The sequence below is a fragment of the Hemiscyllium ocellatum genome, chromosome 10 (genome assembly GCF_020745735.1).
Source record: "Hemiscyllium ocellatum isolate sHemOce1 chromosome 10, sHemOce1.pat.X.cur, whole genome shotgun sequence".
NCBI lineage: Eukaryota > Metazoa > Chordata > Chondrichthyes > Orectolobiformes > Hemiscylliidae > Hemiscyllium > Hemiscyllium ocellatum.
This window is the reverse complement of record NC_083410.1, coordinates 56,742,905-56,764,415: the sequence shown is the minus strand read 5'-3', so window position 1 is coordinate 56,764,415 and position 21,511 is coordinate 56,742,905. Positions and strand designations below refer to the sequence as shown.

General features: G+C 38.9%; 1 protein-coding gene across 2 annotated transcripts in view; it reads right to left on the bottom strand.

Moving 5' to 3' along the window:
• Positions 1 to 313: 313 nt before the first annotated feature.
• Positions 314 to 21,511, bottom strand: part of LOC132819434 (acylphosphatase-2-like) — a 112,968-nt gene continuing 91,770 nt past the window's right edge. For both annotated transcript variants that reach the window (XM_060830935.1, XM_060830936.1), the window contains one exon: positions 314 to 1,254. In XM_060830935.1, the coding sequence (XP_060686918.1) occupies positions 1,140 to 1,254 (115 nt within the window). In that variant the 3' untranslated portion in view covers positions 314 to 1,139. The remainder of the gene's footprint in view (positions 1,255 to 21,511) is intronic.

The window sequence follows — 21,511 nt, the reverse complement described above, 5'->3', positions numbered from 1 at the left end:
TTCAGTGGTCTTAAATGTGTATTACGAATGTTAAAGGTTGTGTCGTTGAAAGTTATTAGAGTAACGTTTAAAAATTGCACTGCTGATGGAAGCCTTATCCATCAGACATAGGTGTGGTTTCCACACGTTTTCATTTGGTGATAACATTGCGATGACAATTACATGCTGGTGGATGAGATTCTCTCCTAAGACCATAATTTTATAAAATCAGTTATCATAGGCTTTGATGCAGTTAATTAAAGACCACAGTTTAATTTTAAACATAAATGTATTATACTATTTACATTCCAATGCATCTTCCATGTTTCAGTCATTTATTGGTTTCTAAAAAATATGTTTTGCTGAGATGGTGTAACAGGTAAGCACAATCATTCATGAAAGTGAAGTATGATGACAAAACTAGCCTTGAATGAAATTCTGGAAAAGGAAAGTTGACAGATTGCTGTCACACACACCACATCTGTTCTTGATCTGCACTCAGTCAATTACTCCACTGCCAAGGGGATGGCACATACGGAGGTATGTTCAATTAAAATAGCAAATGTAATGCCTTTTGATAATGTATAAACAAATGAAAAGTCCTGCAAGTATAAAATGTTTTTGCTACTTGACCATTAGAAAGAATACTAAACACATATTGGTTTTAGAGAGTTAGTGGAATTTTTATTGCTTAAAACTCAGTTCAATGCACAATAATTTAAAAATTACTTGAATACCACAGTTGAAATTTATTTATTTTTATTTCTATTTTCTTATTTATATACTTCAATTGCACAACCAATTGGCTCATATTTTTAAAATAAACATTCTCAAATGTTTTCGAAAGACAGCATAGCACCATACCTCCATGCGAGTTTTATTTTTAATTTAAGTAAGAACTATTTAACAGAGAAAACTGAAAGAAAATTCGTCCTAAGTTTACATCTCTACAGGGAAATATCATTTTGTACATTAGTGCAATCTTTCTTATGTCACTTCTTTTCAGCAAAAAGTACTGTTTGTTTTGATAGTAAAGAGAAAGCCTTTTCCATAAGCAGCAATCACGCAAGTAAAGGCATTGGGGTGAAAACAAACATTGCTTACATAATTTCAACTGGTTGTTTTAGCTGTTAGCTGGGGAGCAATGTAAGATCATGCTATTAGTATCTGGTGGTGAAATTACTGAAGTCCATTTTGGAGATCTCCTTCTCATTTGAAAAATGTGCTCTGTCAATGCGAGAGCTTGGACTTCCCACTTTGCTTAACCAATTCTTCCTGCAGAGAAAAGCAAAGAAAAATGATATGATTATTTAAGTGAATTCCCACCCACCCCTTTATTTATACACCTCTGCTCCATTCTGTAGATAGTGATGTGAGTAGGTTTCAGTCCCTCAGGCTGTGCAAATGTTGATGTAACCAAATGCTGGAAATTCATAACACCAGTTGGATTAACTTGATCATATCTTCCTTCTTTCTGCATCTCTCTTAATGGCTTATTGACATCTTGACTATGTAAGAGTTTCATCGTGCTTTAATCTGTTCAATTTTACAAGTGAAACTAAACAATTAATACATCACACAATACATGTCAATGATGTGATAGGGACTACCGATTTGGCTTCTATACCTGAAATAGATGAACTCAATCATTCAAATCTCTGCACTTCCACAGGCTTTACTTAAGAGAATGTTCTAATTGGTCTTTGATCAAAAGTGGATGACTTAGACTTAGACTTACAGTGTGGAAACAGGCCCTTCGGCCCAACAAGTCCACACCGACCCGCCGAAGCGCAACCCACCCATACCCCTACATTTTACCGCTTACCTAACACTACGGGCAATTTAGCTTGGCCAATTCACCTGACCCGCACATCTTTGTGACTGTGGGAGGAAACCGGAGCACCCGGAGGAAACCCACGCAGACACGGGGAGAACGTGCAAACTCCACACAGTCAGTCGCCTGAGTCGGGAATTGAACCCGGGTCTACAGGCGCTGTGAGGCAGCAGTGCTAACCACTGTGCCACCGTGCCGCCCACTAAATGGTACAATTCATGGTACAATTGCAACATTTAAAAGGCTTTTGGATGGGTGTATGAATTTGAAGGGTTTAGAGGAATATGGGCTAAATTTATTGAGGATATCTGATCAGCATGGACGAGTTGGACTGAAGGGTCTGTTTCCGTGCTGTACATCTTTAAGACATTGAATCCATCTATTTGACGTTGGGGTCATACGCAATATCATAGTGTCAATATCACTATCCAGAGCTCCAGGTTAATGTTCTGAGAAAATGGCTTTGAATCCCACCATGGCAGATGGTAAAATTTGAAGTCATTAAAAATCTAAAGCAAAACGCTAGCCTACTGGCAACCATATAACCACTGTGAATTCTTGTTAAAAAAAATGTTCAGGGAAGGAAATCTGCCATCTTTACTTACATGTACCTCCTTTAGACTCTATGACTCTAAATGTTGTTGACACTTAACTACTCACCAGGCAATTAAAGTTGGGCAATAATGTTGGCCTAGCCAGAGACACTCACGCACATGATCAAACAAACCAAAATTGTTAACCTTTTCCTCACTAATTTAATCTATGTGATTTAAGTTGGAAATTGCTTTGAATGTAAAATCCTGATCCTATCTGAACATCTTTCAGTTTTTCAAATTGGGTGCCATCGCAAACTTCAATGTAGAATTCTCTATTCTTCACTTAGATCATCAATATGATCAAATACTGAGGCCCAAGTACAGATCCCTGGAACATCACTTGTCACATTCTACTAATCTGAGAATGAATACTTGACTCCTATAGTTTCACTGCTACAATTGTGACCTGTCTGTATCACAACGAATGGGTGTAGGTTCGTCATTAATCAGGCTCCTGTTGCCTGTTTACTAGCCTTACCTAACTTGTCTATGAGGGTATCAGTAAAAAGTTTTTAATGACTATATATCTTGCTCATAGTATTTCTTGCAAGCATTAACAAGTTGTTTCTAGTAGCCTGCATTTTCTAATTATTGGTTTTGATTGACAAAGGGGGCTAGAAAGGTCTTGTCCAAAGTTTCCCAATTGACCTTCTTGGGTTGTGTGTAATCACAGATTAATATTCTCATTCTGAATGGGATTAACAATAGCCATATAACCTGTTCCCAGCATATTTTTTGAGAGATAGATATTGGCCAGGACTTCCCCAGCTCTTCTTTAAAGTAGTGACATAAGATCTTTTACATCCATTGAGCAGGCAAATGGGGCCTCCATTTACAGTTTATCTGAAAGCTGACACCCCCAGAATTGCAGTGCTCCCTTAGAGGCTCATAATCCTTTATCCGAAACTCTCGGAACCAGCTGGTTTTCAGAGTTTTTCAGATTTTTGAATAAGTGACGATTTAATGGTGAAATTTTAAAAAATCTTACAGAACAGCAGACACACCTGTAAGTATTACGGGCCCTGAGACAGAATTGATGCCTGCCAGTGCTGATGTGACGTGGGTCGAGTGGGTGTGGAGTTGTGTTAACTGTTTGCACACCAAACAACCTTGCTAATGAGAAAAAAATCTTCATGAAAAGAATGGATTTTGGAGCGTTTTGGACTAAGCATTGTCTACCTTTACTGCCTTTTTTTTGCATTCAAGCACGGAAGTGGGACTGGGATGATGACCTTCCAGTTCAGCTAATCTGGCAGTTGGAGAAGAATTCAGTCTGAACGCTCCTATAAACAAACTATTAATGAAGAAATTCAACCAGGTTTTAATTTAAGGCCAATATAATGGTGAGCTCATTAGTGCTAAATATTAGTGTCTAAACCATCCTATAACTTGTGCTAAGGACAAAATACTCTGGAATTTGCAAAGCCACAATTTACTGTGTAATTTGCATCATCAATCTGACTTAATAGGAGCCTCACACAGTAGTTTTCCACCAGTTTCAAGCATTTGCTATATTACCTATTTAATTGCCATTAAATTTGTCATTCAAATTTAGGACTGCTAACCTGACATCTTAAATACCTTCCTCATAGCAGTTCAGAAAAAGAACAACTTAAACCATGTGGTCTCATTCCTACAGGAAGCAAAATGTTAGAAATTTAAAAAATGTTAAAATAGGGTCATAGAGTCCCGACAGTGTGGAAACAGCCCCTCGGCTCAACAAGTTCACATCGACCTCCGACAAGTAACCCATCCAAACCCATTCTTCTATCCTATATTTACCCCTGACTAATGCACCTAATATCCCTGAACACTGTGGGCAATTTAGCACGGCCAATTCACCCAAGTTGCAAATCTTTGGATTGTGGGAGAAAACCGGAGCACCTGGAGGAAACCCACACAGACAGGGTGGCATTGTCAGCAAACTTGAAAATTGGAGTTGGTGCAGAATTTGGCCACATAGCGGTGTTTGTATGATGAGTAGAGTAGGGAGCTGAGTATGCAGCCTTGCAGAGCACTACTGTTGAAGATTATAGTGGAGGAGATGTTAGTGCCTGGCCTTACTGTCTGCAGTCTGTTGGTCAGGAAGTTGAGAATCTGATTACAAAGCGGGGAGCAAAGACCTAGGTCCTCGAGTTTGGAGATAAGTTAGCTTGGAATTATGGTGTTGAAAGTGGAGGTGTAGTCAGTAAGTAGGGGCCTGATGTATATAGCCTTGTTCCCAGATGTTCCAGGGATGTAGGGCATGAGGTGCATTACTGCAGTAAAATCTAGAGACATTAGCAGTTTACACAACAACAGAAATGCCTGCCAAACTAAGTAAATGTTGTTGCATGTTCAACTTGGAAAATAGGCATGCCAGTATAGTAGATAAAATGTCCATCAATTGCTTTCTATTTTTCTGAAGGTTTTTTTGTTTACCATGAAGTTGGAATATGTTGTTGCATTCATGTGCTTCAAATAGTTTTTCGCTTGAGAGCTTTTCCTTTTGAAATAAAAATGAAATGTATGTGCACATATGACTTTTCCATGCAGTGCATAAACAAAAGTGTTCAAGCCAGGTCAGACAACTTAGTTGGGAATGAACATATTGCTGTAGAAATGATTTCTTTGAACTAGGAATGGTTCCCTTAATTTGTTCTCATTCATTTTTCTGAAGGTTTCCTCCCTGTTTATTTATGCATTTATTTTTTCACTTGGAGGCTGTAAATGGTGAATGTTGTTGTGTTTATTTTCCCCAATTTTCTATTGTATGTTGTGGCAGAATCATGAAAACCTAAAATTTTCAGAATTTTAAGGCTCTTTGTCTAAAGTTAGTCCAGACAGGTGGCAGAATTTCTATAGAAATTCACCCTCTCCTCTTAATGATGTTAATGGTAAATCAATTAGATAAAGGAATTTTATGGCAGTGTCTAGTCCAATACTGCCTTTAAATATTCAATAAGGCCTAAAATGAGGGGTCAACCAGACAATTTTCACAGATTCTGGCACAGAGACACATGTTTGGTTGATATATTTAAATCTCTGATTTGGGGCTCCAGTGATAGCTCAGTGGAACTAATAAATAGATCTGAAATAACTCCATGAAGACCAGTGTCCCATCACCAAGTCACCAGCTATTTACACCTGCATTGTACTGACCCTGCTAGCTCAGAGCTGGCTCCTAGAGTTAGCAGAACCTCTGACATTCCTGTTTATATCTGTTAGCCAGGACTCTCTGATAGCGCCAGGTTAACAGCCTCAATCAGGGAACTCATATTTTATGAGGTACACCTTGTTCCAATCACTACAGGGTCAGGAAGTCCAGGAAATAGATGATCGATTTTGATTTGGGTACGTTGATCATAATCAAGCCAGCAGATGGAAAACACTAACTGCACTCAATATCCTCATCAAAGGAAGGGAAAGATAAGGTATGTTTGTTACTTCTAATTCCTAGCAAATAGTTAAAATGGGAACAAAACCACACGTGCTGTTGCATGAGGATGAAATCAGGCTTGGATATAATAGCCTGCTAACATTTACTTGGTGAAAGTGAGTACTGCAGATGCTGGAGATCAGAGTCAAGATTAGTGTGGTGCTGGAAAAACACAGCAGGTCAGGCAGTGTCCAAGGAGCAGGAAAATCAATGTTTTGGGCAAAAAACTCATTGACAAAGAATGCTAATTAGAGTAAAGTATTTTTAAACAATTACAAATGTCTGAGGAGTCATACATCAGGAAGAGGCTACACCTTTTCACGTTGCTTGTCAAATTTCCAAATTTACTTTCCAGTTTGTCACCGTGTGGAACAAGCCATAGTGCATATGGATATTGATTACTTGCATAGCACGAATAGTTATCTACTCTTATCAACGAGTCTTGGTTTTTGTCATAAAAAGACACTTCAGCCATTTAAAAATAAATATTGCCTCCCCATGAAATGAAATACAATTGTTACATCTCAATTGTCACACAGAATTGTCTAACACATAATCCAGAACACTAATTTATTTTTGTTTTAAATTCATTCATTGATGTGGGTGTCACTGGTTATGCAAGTATTTATTGCCTATCTGTAATCCTGTCAAGAAGGAGGTGGTGGTGAGCTGACATCTTGAATGGCTGCAATTTTTGGGATGTTGGTACACCCACAGTGCTTTTAGGAAGGAAGTTCCAAGACCCAGTCGCAACGAAAGAACGGTGATATTGCTTTCAATTCTGGATGGCTTAAAGGAAAATGTGCAAGTGCTGGTGTTCCCACGCATCTGCTGTCCTTGTTTCCCTAGGTGGTAGAGGTTGCAAGTTTGGAATAGAATAGAATCCATATAGGAAGCAGGATGCCACAATTGTGACCGTCGTACTTCATGCATTTCTTCCCTCACCTCTTCCACTCTCTTTCAGAACCATAATAGGATTTTTGACATGACCTACCATCCCACTAACACCTGTATTCAATAGATCATCCACTTCCACTTCTGTCACCTTCAATGTGAAACCACCATAAAACATATCTTCCTCTTGCAGCATGGTGAAGAGACCATTTTTTAATAACGCATGCTGGGTCAGTATTTATTGCCCATCAATTGTCGCTCTTGAGAAGGTGGTGGTGAACTGCCTTCTTGAACTGCCAAATTTCATTAGTTATGGTTAGACCCAAATCCTTTTAGGGAGGGAGTTCTAGGATTTTGACAAATCAAACTGGCCACGTTGTCCTGGATGGTGTCAAGCTTCTGGAATGTTGTTGGAGTTGCACTCATCCAGGCAAGTGGACAATAATTCATCACAATAATGACTTATGCCTTGTAGACGGTGGACAGTCTTTGGGGAGACAGGTGAGTTATGCCATTGAATGTTAAAAGATGATGGTTAGAGTGACTCTTGTTGGAGATGGTCATTGCCTGCCACTTGTGTGAACGTTACTTGCCAATTGTCAGCCCAAACCCAGACATTGTCCAGGTTTTGCTGCATTTGGATATGGACTGCTTCATAGATGGTGCTGAACATTACATAATCATCAGCAAACATCCCCACTTCTGACCTTATAATGAAAGGTATTTCATTGATGAAGCAACTGATGATGGTTGGGCCTGGGACACTAACCTAAGGAATCCTTGTAAGATATCCTCTCAAAGTTGAGATGGCTGACTTCCAACAGCCACAACTATCTTCTCTTGTGCCTGGTATGACTGAAGCCAATGGAGAGTTTTTCCCTAGTTCCCATTTTCTTTAGTTTTGCTTGTGCTCCTTTCTGCTGGTTAAGTAATCCTCAATCCATGTGACTTTTTTAGATTAGATTCCCTACAGCGTGGAAACAGGCCCTTTGGCCCAACCAGTCCACACCGACCCTCCAAGGAGTAACCCATCCAGACCCATTTAACTCTGAATAATGCACCTAACAATATGGGCAATTTAGCATTGCCAATTCACCTGACCTGCACATCTTTGGACTGTGGGAGGAAACCACAGCACCCGGAGGAAACCCACGCAGACACATGGAGAATGTGCAAACTCCACACAGACAGTCACCCGAGGCTGGAATCGAACCTGGGACCCTGGTGCTGTGAGGCTGCAGTGCTAACCACTGAGCCACTGTGCCACCCTAATTAACTTCCTGTGTGGGGCTTTATCAAAAATCTTTCAAAAATCCAAATAAACGACACCATTGTTTTTTCCCTTATTAACTGTTCGTAATATCCTCAGGAAACTCTTACCAAATGTGTCAAACATGATTTCCCCTTCATAAATCCATATAAACTCTGCCTAATTATACAATTATTTTCTAAATATCAAGCAATCATATCCTTTATAATATATCCTAGTACTTTTCCTTCTACAATCATGAGGCTAACAGGTCTGTAGTTCTATCTTTCTCAAGTAGAAGGTTATATTCTTAACACTGAAGTGTTCTAATGAAGTTCAACATACATTTGAGGAACAACAGCTTATCTTCCAACTGGACATTTCTCCACTTAACACTGAGCTCAACAATTTTAGACCATAATTATCTCCCATCTTGTTTAATTATTCTTCTCTTGTATCTTTCTGAGTTTCTTTACTGTGTCTTTGGATGGTTGTTGTTCTACCATTCACATCACCACAACACATAATTTTTGTTTCTTTCCTTGTCCTATCACCCCTTCCTTTGGCTTTGCACTATGAAACCTTTTGTCATTCAATCTGTCTGGCCCTCCCAAGCCATCACAGACATTTCCTTTTGGTCTTTCCACATTCCATCCTTTCATGTGCTTAAAATCTGTTCAATTTCCATCTTAGCTTAGTTTTGATGCAAGTTCACAGACCTGAAACATAACTACATTTTTCTTTCTCCATAGCTGGGAAGAGTTTCTAGCATTTTTCTATTATCCACAGTTGTATCGCCCTTGAGGGAATTATGTGACCAGGAACCAAATCAAAATCCAAACCAGCCATCAAATCATCCTGCCCTTTTCAGCAGAAGGTCAGGAGATATTCTCCTACTGCACTGTCTGAACCCAGCAGAAAGCACTAGGTGGTCACTGGTTTGCAGTGAGATACTGGTAGCAAACACTGCAGTGAAGGAATAATCACCAACACTTGGGTAGGAAGGAATGCTGGTAAGGCATTATGGTTGAAGCACAACCTGGGGTTGCAAGGTCCAGTTTTTCTGGATGACTACACCTAAAGCTTCTTACAACTTTTCCTACAACTTCCAATTTCCTATAACTCTTCTGATGAAGAGTCACTGCACTTGAAATGTTAACTCTGTTTTCTTCCTACAGATACTGTCAAACCTGCTGAATTTCTCCAGAAATTTCTGTCTTTGTTTCAGATCTTCAACATCCGCAGTTCTTTGTTTTATTATGGATAAAACTCCTGTTCCTCCAGGCCAACAAGAAAGCAAATAAAATAAAACTCAGCTACCCTGTGGATCATCACCACTTCACAGCTGGGTCCTGAGGACCTGATTGGAGCCTGACCTACAATATTAAACGAATGGTCCTGCTTCCTTTTAGCAGCTGCTCAGAAGAGGAGGATAAAACTGCATAAAAGCAAAATACTGTAGATTCAAAAAATATAAAATAAAAACAGAAAATGTTGAAGAAATTTAGTAAGGTCTGGCAGCATCTGTGGTGAGACAAAGATAGTTAACATTTCAGGCATGATATAATTCTTTTTCAAAACTGCTAAATAAAATTCCTGTGAGAATGTAACAGAGTTGGAGAGACTAAACCAGCACAATTAATAGCATGTCCAATTTCCAGCAGATGAGCAAGTTTAAAACCCTCAGGACGGATAACAGGGTTTTTATGATCTATATTGCTCAGTGCCCTATTACTTTGGGCACTTACTCAAAGCTATTGGGGTACTTTCTCTCTTGAAAGTATCTCCTCATATGTCTCTGTGCACAGTTTGACTGCACTGTCAGAATAATGCTTTATCGCTACACAAGAAATAAGTGACCTTGCTCCTGAAGGAACATGTATTGTCTCACTAGCAGGAAAGAATGTTTCAATTATTTATCGACTGCCAGGTCTTCCATCCATATATCTGCCCCAGTCATGCTTAGATACTGAGTACTGCGGAGCAATAATTACAATAACACAGGTTCACATTTTTATCTATACCTCAAATCCCTGAAAATAATTTTTAATGATGTCAAAATATTTTAATTATTCTACTTTCACACAAGTTTAAAATGCGTAGTAACAATTATTCATTTTGCTTAGTTTCTTTACATGTCACAAAAGGAGGAAGCAGGATACCTATACAATAAAAGCATTTACAATGTAATCTCTTATTATTGCTGCCAATTATTGACATCTTTTAAATTCCCACTGCAGAAAATAAAGTGATAAATCAAGAATAGTTTCGAAATATCTCGCATTCACAATATTCATTTCCAGTTTTAAATACTACATTATATCACATGTGTTATGACTGCAGCTACAGAATCTGGCTGTGCATTTTTGTGGGGAAGAAAGGCAGTATGAGAAGAAAACTTTGAGAATTGCAAGTGTTTACCCCCTTCCATCCTTTGATGTTTTAAAATTTTCTTAAATCTGGTCTCTGAGATCTTATTTGCACAAGCAATTTTCATGATATATTTACTATGTGAACTAAACAATTAAGAAAATCATTCCACAATGCCCAGTTTGGTGCAGGAAAGCTGCTTGTGATGGCCTGTCAGATTACTGTGTTCTTAGCTATTTAGGAACTGGAATTGAATGCTTTGAAACGTGTACTGAGCAGAACTGGAATTTTAGTGAAAGTGCAGTAGGCACTTTAAAGCAAGTAAAGTTGGCTTATGGAAATTGGCTTCTAACGTATCATTTTTATATTTCTTGGGTTGGGGTACATTAAGCAGCAGAGAGGAGTGAGACATCATCAGCCCTCTGAACAAGAGCGGAGAGGTCTTACTGTTGTTGATGGGTCTGAAAAATGAATACTGAGAAGCACCATAGTGCCACATACTATGATAATGTCATATAAATTTGCACAGACTAGCTTAAGATCTTAAAGAAGTGAGACCTAACATTTGGTTCTCTCAAAGTCTGTGTAACAATGGCTATTATATCAATGTAGTCTGTAACTAGTTGCTATCATGCAATAATCTATATCTCATTAACTGCAAGAGACTGTAACAAGACCAGGAAGTGTTTTCTTCCTCACACTAACATCTACCTGTAGTTTCTTACGCTTAAAGAGATGGATGGCAACCATCTTCATCATGAGCAGCAGCTCATATAATGTAACAAGCTGTCATGTGCATGCAAACCTCACTGGCTTCTTGAGTGAATTATGAGAATAGAAAACAGCATCAAGCATGAGAGCAGAGGGAGGAAGCAAAGGTGAGAAACTCAATCTCGAAAGGCTTCAGGCTGATGGCACTAATAGAAACAGCACCATTGCACCTCTCACACACAATCTCACAGCCGGTAGAACCAGGAGTGAACTGAGTCATGTGGAATAAATGAGTCAATCTGAGCTCAAATATGTGATAAAAATAGGAAGCTTATGCATTTCAGAAATGCCTTACAGATAGGTATGATGAAAATTGTGTAATGGAAGAAGTGAAACATGGAAATGGTGCATTAATAGGTCGTGTGAACACATCCATGTATACGAATATTAAAATATTTAGGAAAACTTTGCAAGAAAAAGCAATCCTGCGATCTCAGTATAGAACTTAGGATACAGTTTAAAGAACTGGTATTAATTTGCAATTCCATATCTGGTCATCATTACCTTTGATTGAGGCTTCCACCTTAGAACTCAGGATTATTGCAATTTCCCTAATGTTTTTGTGATTTAAATTAGATACAGGCCGTTCTTCTATAATGCGTGTTTCATCAAAGCAATTAGGCTTTTTTGCGATTGGTGAATTGGGGAACAATTTTTTACAACGCCAAACCTACAGGCTATTATGCAATTCCATCCGTGGTCATCTGAAGTCAATCTAGGTGTTTACTTCCATAATTTCCTATGGCTCTAAACTATTCCTCATTATGAAACCACCTCCAGTCCCCACAACCCTTCCTATCAGTGTATCTGGTGACCTCCAGATCCACATGAGTGACCAGAGTTCATCTCATCAAAACCTTAGTTTGGAATTGTTTTTCTCATTATTTTTAAGTGGCACTTTGTGAGATGCAGGAATTGGTTTCCCAGTGGCGAGAATGAAACCTTTATCATTAACCCTGAACCATGCAGTGAAGTTTCATGGATTCTCTACAGACTGTTACTCAGAGGATTGTATAACCAGGGAATCTGAATGCAGACTGGTAGGACCTGTATTGTAACTCAGCAAACTCAGAAAGCCCCTTAAAGTGTCAAATTTATTGTACTGTTTCATTAAAATATGATTTTAACATTTAGTTAGACTGTGCTATCATTTGTTTCAGGCTAATTATTAATTTTGTTTTGACATTAACTAATATTTTTGATGATTCGTCCCAACCCTGTTTTTTCCCAAAGGCCCTGTTACTTCTGTTGCATGATTTTCTATAACGAGGTCACACAAGAACGCAACTACAGCATTACAGCAGAACGGACTGTAGGTGTGTCCAAGTGTAGCCTGATTGGCTTTTAATGATGAGTTTCAACAGTTCTTTTTGAAAACACCTTTAAATATTATATTTTTAGGAAGCTGTTTGTGGTGGAAACATAGGAGGAATAATCAGAATTACGTTCTTCCCATATTCCTGAAGAATACTTCATTATGTTATGTCACAGTAATTTTTAAAAGAAGTATTCCAACTATTGCAGATTAACTTCTTCAATATTTTGTTGTCATTGGAGGTGAGTGCAGATCTTCTTGTGCTTGGCTTCAGTATCTGATATAAATTCTGTTCTAGGAGATACAATTAGAAGGTTCATCAGTGATAAGCCACCTTTTTATAGAGCAACATTTTATAGAGGGGAAATGGGTCTTAATTGTGCAGATGTCATGGTGCTTGTGCAATGTGATGGTATTAGTTTGCATAAAGTTAGATCTCCTGTGATTTGAGGGAGGTGGAATTAGAAATGTTTATTTGTTCTTTGTATGGCTCTTATATGACAGGAGGGCAAATGTATTTTAAGTATTTGAGGCAGCTGTTGGAAATGTTGGAATACCTTTGAAGAATTTTGAGCCGAGTAACCTAGGCCGTCCTGTAATTGACACCTCAGTTGCAAGAAGCAAGCCTGATGTTCTCAAAACATTTTGCTAGGTGACCCAAAGCATTTCAAAGTTGTGTATGCAATGCCACTGGCAACATAGCTCAACTTGGATTCTAGCCATTACTTCTTCATTTGCAAGTTAACAGCAAAAGATTTTGTGTGATTTAGATCTGCTGGACTGGGCATTCATATATACTGTATTGTTTTAAAATCAAACGATGAGATGTGGGATCACTGTCTAGGCCAGTATTTATTGTCCAACCCTAATTAACCAGAGTGCAGTTAAGAGTCAACCACATTGCTGCCTGAGTTCTGCTCCTTCATCAGGTGGTTGTGGAGTATAAGATCATAGGGCACAATGTAGCAAACGTTTACAGTGTTATGTAACTGAAATTATATATTGAAAAATATCTGGACTGTTTGTTAAGTCATTAGTCAAACCGTTGGGTTTTTCCAACAACTGACAATAGTCTTATGGTTTATTAATTCTAGTTTTTTTTATTGCATTCAAATTCTGTCATTTGCCATGGTAGAGATTTGAAGCCAGGTCCCCAGAATATTACCTGGGTCACCTCACATGTTCCAGTATGAAGACTGTTCTATCATCTAGAGTCAGGTAGAATCAGGCCGTCTCCTGGATAAAAGTGACAAGCTTAAGTTCAGATTTTCAGGACTATCAAAGATACAGACATTATTGCACTAGTCATTGAGATTTTTTTTGTTTATATCATGGTCAGGAGAAACGCCTTTTTAGTTTGCACTGATAGAGTTATCTTGTCAGCGTATAGGTTCTACATTCAGTGTTCTGCTCCACTATGTACAAACCTGTTTGCCAGCTCTATGGTGTGCTGTTTTTGACGGCTGAGCATCTATTCTTTCATGGTCATGGTCACTGGATGTTAAAGCTCATACCATAAGCAATTCTCCAAAAATTAAGGTCAATGGTCAGCCTTTCTATTTAAGCAGGTGATGTTGTACTCCTGGTTTATCGATCTCTAAGGGGGAAAGGGACATAATTATGCTCTTGATGCAGACAACCTGAACTGTTGCAATACCAGGACTGCAACTCTTTGTTGTCATTCACAACATGACATTTCAGAGATAACATAGTTCAATCCCTCTGGAGGGTTCCTAGTCTACGCTGTACCTGCACTTCCAGCTAGAGTGACAGCAAGAGGCAGGCAAATTCAGTGAATAAAATGGTAAGTATGCAGAGATTTCAGCCAGTCCTTAAATTCTACTGACAGAATTTTTACTTTATAGCAGGAGCAGATAAATCTGATCCTGGTAGCCAAATTATTGTAAACTAACGTGAAGTAAATCACAAATCACACAACACCAGGTTATAGTCCAACAGGTTTATTTGGAAGCATTAGCTTTCAGAGCACTGTTCCTTCATCAGGTGGTTGTGGAGTATACGATCATAGGACACAGAATGTAGCAAAAGTTTACAGTGTTATGTAACTGAAATTATATATTGAAAAAGACCTGGATTGTTTAAGTTTCTCATCTTTTAGAATGGGAATGTTGGTTTCAGTCCTTTAGTTTCAGCACCTCTAAAGAGTGAAATGAGGACTTCATACTTTATTCATACTCAACACCTCTAATTGCAAATCATTTGGTGGAGGCTGGAAAACAATTTGAGTGGAGCCATAATAGTCATTGGACTGAAAAAAATGAGAGAATCTTTGAATCAGGAAGTAAGGAGAGCTTGGGAAATGTACTTATTTCCATTTGAACTGGGAGAAGTATTGCTGGCGAGTGCTGCATTTCTTGGTTCTCCATGATTATTTGGATTACGTGAGGCATTTTTGGAGAGAAACCAATATCTAAGCCCATAATTCTCACTCTAGTCAGCTTGATAGGCTATGATACCATAGATTCTCCATCACACTTCAAAGTGTTTTTGCCTTTAATAAGCGTCATTAGAGATGGTCAGAAAAGCACAGATTTAACTTAAAAATATCAGCAGGGATATTCCAGTTTGAATTTGACTACAACTGGAGGTCAAAGTTGAACACTGAAGTATTGTATATGACCTTACAAAGCATGCAAGCGTAAACCATATAAACTATCACTTTTTACAACCTGATAATGTTCCAGGTTTCATGGTTTTCTTTGGCACTCCTGTGATATGTGACCAAAGAGCAAACCTAACTGCCAATTAGTTTCCAGTTCAGCTCAGTAAAACTGTTCACCACACTGTATCAAGGTGAAATATTTGTGCTGTAATGGCTGTAAAGTTGATTTTTTTTTATAAATGCAATTCAATCTAGTTGCTGTTGATTAACCAAAAAATACAAACATTGTACAAATTGAAAAGCTCTCCATGTCTTAATTTAAACCTGTAGTTATGTTATGACATAAAAATGGCACTATAACTTTAGAGATAGATAGATAGGAAGGAAATCCATTTTTGGGCAAAGTCTTCCAATCTGATGGCCTACCACAGAAGCTTTCACTCTCCATAAACTTAAGTTGAACCTGCTTTCCTGTCCTATCTTAATATTGATTCTCATTCATCCATCACAAAATTTCCTCTAAGATGTGTGGCTACATAGCAACCCCAAACATTTCCATGCAGGCCACACAAAGGTAGATCCACTTAATTTACTCTCTATGCACAGTTGAATTTAATATGCTTATACCAGATGCCTTCCTGAACAACATAAAAGAATGGGTGGCTTGCCATCACCCTTTGCTCTCTGATCTAGCAATCTAAATGCCCTAAACTTAAAATTCTCATCATTCGGTTCAAATCTGTCCATAGCCTCAGCCTTCCAATCTCTGTGACCTCCTTCAGCCCTATAACTGTTCTGGAAATCTGTATTTCTCCTTTCTAACTTCTTCTGCATTACTAATTTCCTTTATCCCACCAGTAGTATTTTCCGCTGTTTATGATATTTCAGTTTCTGGATTCTTCAAAACCCTGTGACAGATAAGATGAATTTTAAGGAATGTCTTGAAGGAGAGGAACAAAGTATGACAAAGTATTTAGAGTACATAAACATGCCATTTGGTCCAACAAGTCCCGGCTGGTAGTTATGTTCTGCACAAACTTCCTTCCACCTTTCTTCAGCAAACCTATCAATATATCCTTCTATTCCTTTCTCTTTTATGAGGTAATCTACCTTTTTTTAACCTGAAAAACGATGACAGTATCACTTTGTAATTGTTAAGAGATTCCTCCTGAAGTCCTTATTGAATTACAGAAACTTGGTTGAGAGAAGGGCAGGCCTGGGAAAGTGGCATTACTGATTCAGGAGAATGTCACAGCCGCACTAAGAAAGGACACTTTGGAAGGCTCCTCCAGCGAGTACATAAAATTAGAACTCAGGAATAAGAAATGTGGAACCACTATGATGGGTTTAAACAATGTCTCCCACAAGCTATTGGGAGGCTTGGAGATTTATGTCAGTAGATTAGGGAAAGATGTAAAATTAACAGGTGATTTTAATTTCCCTGATATTGACTGGGACTCTCTTAATGTCAGGAGCTTAGATGGGGCAGAATTTGTTTACAGCATCCAGGAGGGTTTCTTGAAACAATATGTAGATAATCCAACTAGGGGAGGGACTAGACTAAACCTTGTATTGGAAAATGAGTCTGGCCAGGTGATTGGAGCATTTTGGGAATATTACATGCCAGCAAGAAATTATTGGAGGATATTGTCAGGGACAGTATTGACTCAGTCACATTTGGAAAAGAATGAACTTATTGGAGATAGTCTGCATGACTTTGTGTGGGTGATGTCTTGTCTCACAATTTGATTAAGCTTTTTGTGCAAGTGATGAAGATGATTGATGAAAGTAGGGAAGTGGAAGTTATCTACATGGACTTTACTAATTAGTTTACTGTTGGAAATTAGTAAAGTTAGATCAGGGTGAGCTTGCCAACTGGATACAAAATTGGCTTGACAGTATAGACAAAAGATGGTGATGGAAGGTTGTTTTTTTGGATGGAGATCTATGACCAGCAGTGCTCTACAGGACTGCTACTGGGGCACAGAGTATTAAAGTTGGCAGCAGTAGAAAACTTTAGTTGGGCCATATATGGAGTATTATGTACAGTTCTCACCGTCACATTATGGGAAGGATGCGTAGGCTGTGGAGAGGGTGCAAAAGATGTTTGCCAGGATGTTACTTGAATTGGAGTATATTAGCTATGAGGAGGGGTCGGCCAAACTTGGACTGATTTTACTAGAGCGTCAGAGGGGATTTGATGGAAGCAAATGAAATTATGAGAGGCATGAATAGGGTGGATAGTCTGAGACTTTTTCCTAGGATGGAAATATAAATATTAGGGAGCACAGGCTAAGGTGAGAGGGGGAAAGTTTAAAGATGTGTCAGGCCAGTGTTTTACACAGAGGATGGTAGGTGCTTGGAAAGCACTGTCAGGGGAGGGGGTAGCAGCAGATACAATAGCAACATTTAAGAGGCATTTAGATAGACACATGAACAGGCAGGGAATAAACGGATATGGATCATCTGCAGGAAGATGGAATTAGTTTAAAATGGCATCATGGTTGACACAGATATGATGGGCCAAAGGATCTCTTCCTGTGCCTACTGTTCTACGTTCTTAATTTGTAAGTGACTATCTTATGCTTGTGTCTGTACTTCTGGAGTTGCACATCTTGTCTACTACGTCAATCATACTCTTTCACAATCTCAAAGAATGTTTCTTTTCTCTTTCCTAGAGATCCAGGTTGTTCAAACGTTCCTGGCTTGATGATACAAAGGCTAACTCCCTGTGGAACAAAATAATCATGGCTGTTATGATCAGAGTGGGCATTCACTGACAGGGTCTTCAGGGCATGGCCATAAGCAAACTAAATGTTGATAAGATGGTAGCCCTCTCAGTTATAGAATGTGGTGCCCTAAGAGCCATGCTGCAACATTCATTTCACTTTGCATCAGCGGGAATGCTGCCAGCTTAACAAATCCATTTACCGTTTTGTTTCCCTCATTTTGCTGGTCAGTGAAAAGTTGAAAAGTATGGCACTGGGAAAGCACAGCAGGTCAAGCTGCATCCAAGGAGCAGCAGCGTTGATGTTTCAGGCATGAGCCCTTCAGCAATTGTAAGATATTGCACACAAATACATTTCTTCCCTTTTTTAAACAGATTTTGTCACCCAGCATCATATTCATGTCGGGAATGCTGTGGTGCTTAACCATGATTTGGAGTGGGTGGTGTCCCCACGTGTATTGGTGGTATCTGTGTCAACATTCTGACACGTCTTGCAGCTGTTACCATAACAGGGTTGTACTGTGTTGTGACCGACGTTGTCCTGAAGGCTGCGCAGTTTGCTGTTAACAATGATCTGTTTAAGGTTTGCTGGTTGTTAAGTGACGAGAAATGGAGGTGTCGGGAAGATCTTGGCGAGGTGCTCATCATCGATAATGTGTTGTAGGCTGCAAAGAACAAGGCGTAGTTTTTTGGCTCCTGGGAAGTACTGGACAACGAAGGGTACTCTGTTGCAACCTGTGTCTGCCTCCTGAAGAGGTTATTACGGTTTCTCATTGTGGCACATCGAAACTAGTAATTGATGAGTTGAGCATCGCACCCTGTTCTTATGAGGGCATCCTTGAGCACCTTCACGTGTCCCAGTTGGGGAACACTTCAGCAGTCGGATCTTTGGGTGACCGTCCTCCAAGGCGGACTTCGGGACAGGCAACAACGCAAAGTGGCCGAGCAGAGGCTGGTAGCCAAGTTAAGTGACCAAGAGGATGGCCTCAACCAGGACCTTGGATTTATGTCATACTACAGGTGACCCAACTACACTGTACACTCTCTCATATACACCAACACTCTTACATACTCACACACTCACATAGACCCTCTCTCATACACACTCTCTCAGATATACACACACACATACACACCCCACACTCACACATGCACGCTCTCACAAACTTGTACCCCATCACACTCCCACACAGTTTACCAAGTTTGCACACACGCAAACACACACTCTCTTAGGTGCATTCACATTCTCACGCTCACACTTACATGCACACTCTCTCTCCTGCATGTGCGTCTTCTGGTCCTGCTTCACCACTACCTGACGAAGGAGCAGCGCTTCAAAAGTTAGTGCTTCCAAATAAACCTGTTGGGCTATAACCTGGTGTTGTGTGATTTTGAACGTGGTTTTTAACTTAATTTATGTTCAAGTAACTGTCAAAAACATTCTGAAAATCTAGATCTATCAAGGGACAGAATTTATCTGTCTCAAAGACATTAGATAGGAGGTATTTTTAATCTTGCTGTTCAAAAGGTGTTTTGACACGTCTCTTGAGCAGATGGGACATAGACCTGGGCCAGAGGTAGGGGCATTACCACTGCACCACAATAGCTTAGAAGTCAGTAAAGATGATCTCCACCTAAATCACGCCAGCTGGTTCTTTTTAATTGTTCCTATGTAGGTGGTCCTCTAGTTCAGAACAGAATACCTTATTTTAGTAGCTATTGATTTTAAGTTGAGGGCCCATTGGATTTAAAATTTCAATTTGCCTGATATTTCATTAACCTCATTACAGTTCTGTAGCACATCACCAATGACTCCCCTCTGACAAAGTCAGTCTCCAATACATTTTATCCTTTGATCCTGGAGCTTCCTAAGACACACATTCATTGGCCCCTGAGATTTGTTAGTTTCTCCTAGTTTTTGTTTTCCTAACTGATTAATTACTATATTGATCTTAAAATCCTGGATAAACTACTGATGTTGGATAATAAATGAATACTTCTACAAAATTTTAATCCAATAGTCTATTTTGTGTTCAAAATGGCTTCTATCATTTCATAGTAATTGTACTGTAAGAATCTTTTAGTACTGTGTTTAACACACTATTCAAAGTAATTCCTGGAATCAAAAAAAACTTCAGAAGCCGGAAACCTGTAACCAAAACAGAAAATGCTGGAATCATTCAGCAGGTCAAGTAACATTAGTGGAAAGAACAAATGAGTTAATGTTTTGGGCAGAGATGCTTTATCCAAGCAAAATGGTCAACGCCCATATTACTTCATGTATTCTCTCCAAAAGAGCTGTCTGAACTCATGAATGTTTCCAGCATTTTCTGTTTTTGTTCCATTTCTGTGAGGATCTGATTTTTATTGTTTTATTCCTATCAGAATGTTCTCTTTATTTTTATCTTTAACAACATCTGAAATATTTGCGTTTGTTCTTCTTAATGTTCATCATAAATGATCCAACGGTTTTAATGTCTTGCATATTTATTTGTCATGGGCAGAAGTTTAGGATCATAGATTTTTAAATTTGAACCATCTACTTAGACTTATTCTATTGCCCTTTCATTTTTAAACATATACCTAAGTTCATTTTAAAAATGATCATACACTGTGCCCTAAACTTATTTCTGTAGGACATTCCATATCCTAACAACATCCTTTGCTTTGTTTTGGTGACTGTAAATTTGTGTCCTTCAGTTATTGACAATACAATGGAATTAGATCTTTCTCTGAATAACCTCTGGGTTGCCAACTGTCGGGTTGATTCCAAGAGGTAACATTGGAACCATTGACTGTATAACAAAAAGAAATCTGAATACTGAGTCTATCACTTACAGATGTATTTTAAAAAGAAATTCTATTCACAGGCAACACACGTGATGACATAAAGGGGATGGGAAATCTCCTTCATGATCTTCTCACTATACTAACGTACCTCAACCCAGTGTTCTTAGAAGGTTTGGCGTTATTCACCAAAGTTGACCGCACTTAACCACAACTTGTATCTACAGCATATAGTGTCATAAAACAATTTAATGCAAATTTACTGAACACGCAAAGTATTGGGCTGAATATTAACTCCTAAAATAGGGCTGGTATCAAGTCTTGGTATAAAGCAATCAAATCTGGAGCAGGAAATGAATTTACTACTTTTGTCAAACACAAAAGTGGGGCGAGGGCAGAGGCAAACATGGTCAGAGGAGCTTTGTTACGCATTCTACCATGATAACAAGACAGCGTGCCTTCAAATTACATTTAGTTTATTTTTAACGTGAGCTTTGGGAACTTGACAACTTAAAGGAAGAGGAGGCTGGACTCATGAAGCAAGAGAAGATGCTTGTATTTATATAATACTTTTCAGGATCACTGGCTCTTTCCAGGGCTTTCTAGCTAAATAAGTACTTTTGAAGTGTAATCATCCCTGCAATGTAGAAAATAAGACAGCTACTTCTGCACACAATAAGCCCCTCTGAACAGCACAGCGATAATGACCAGACAATCTGTTTTTGAGATGTCAACTGGAGGATAACTATTCGTCAGGACATTAGGGATAAGACCCCTGCTATTCTTTAAAATAGTCATGGGGACACCTTTTGTCCACTTGAGAGGGCTGACAGGACTGCAATTTAACTTTACATCTAAAGGATGACACCTCTGATACAATGCTCACTCAGCGCTGCATGAGAGAGTCAGTCTTGATTACGTGCTGATGTTTTGCATTAGGACCTGAA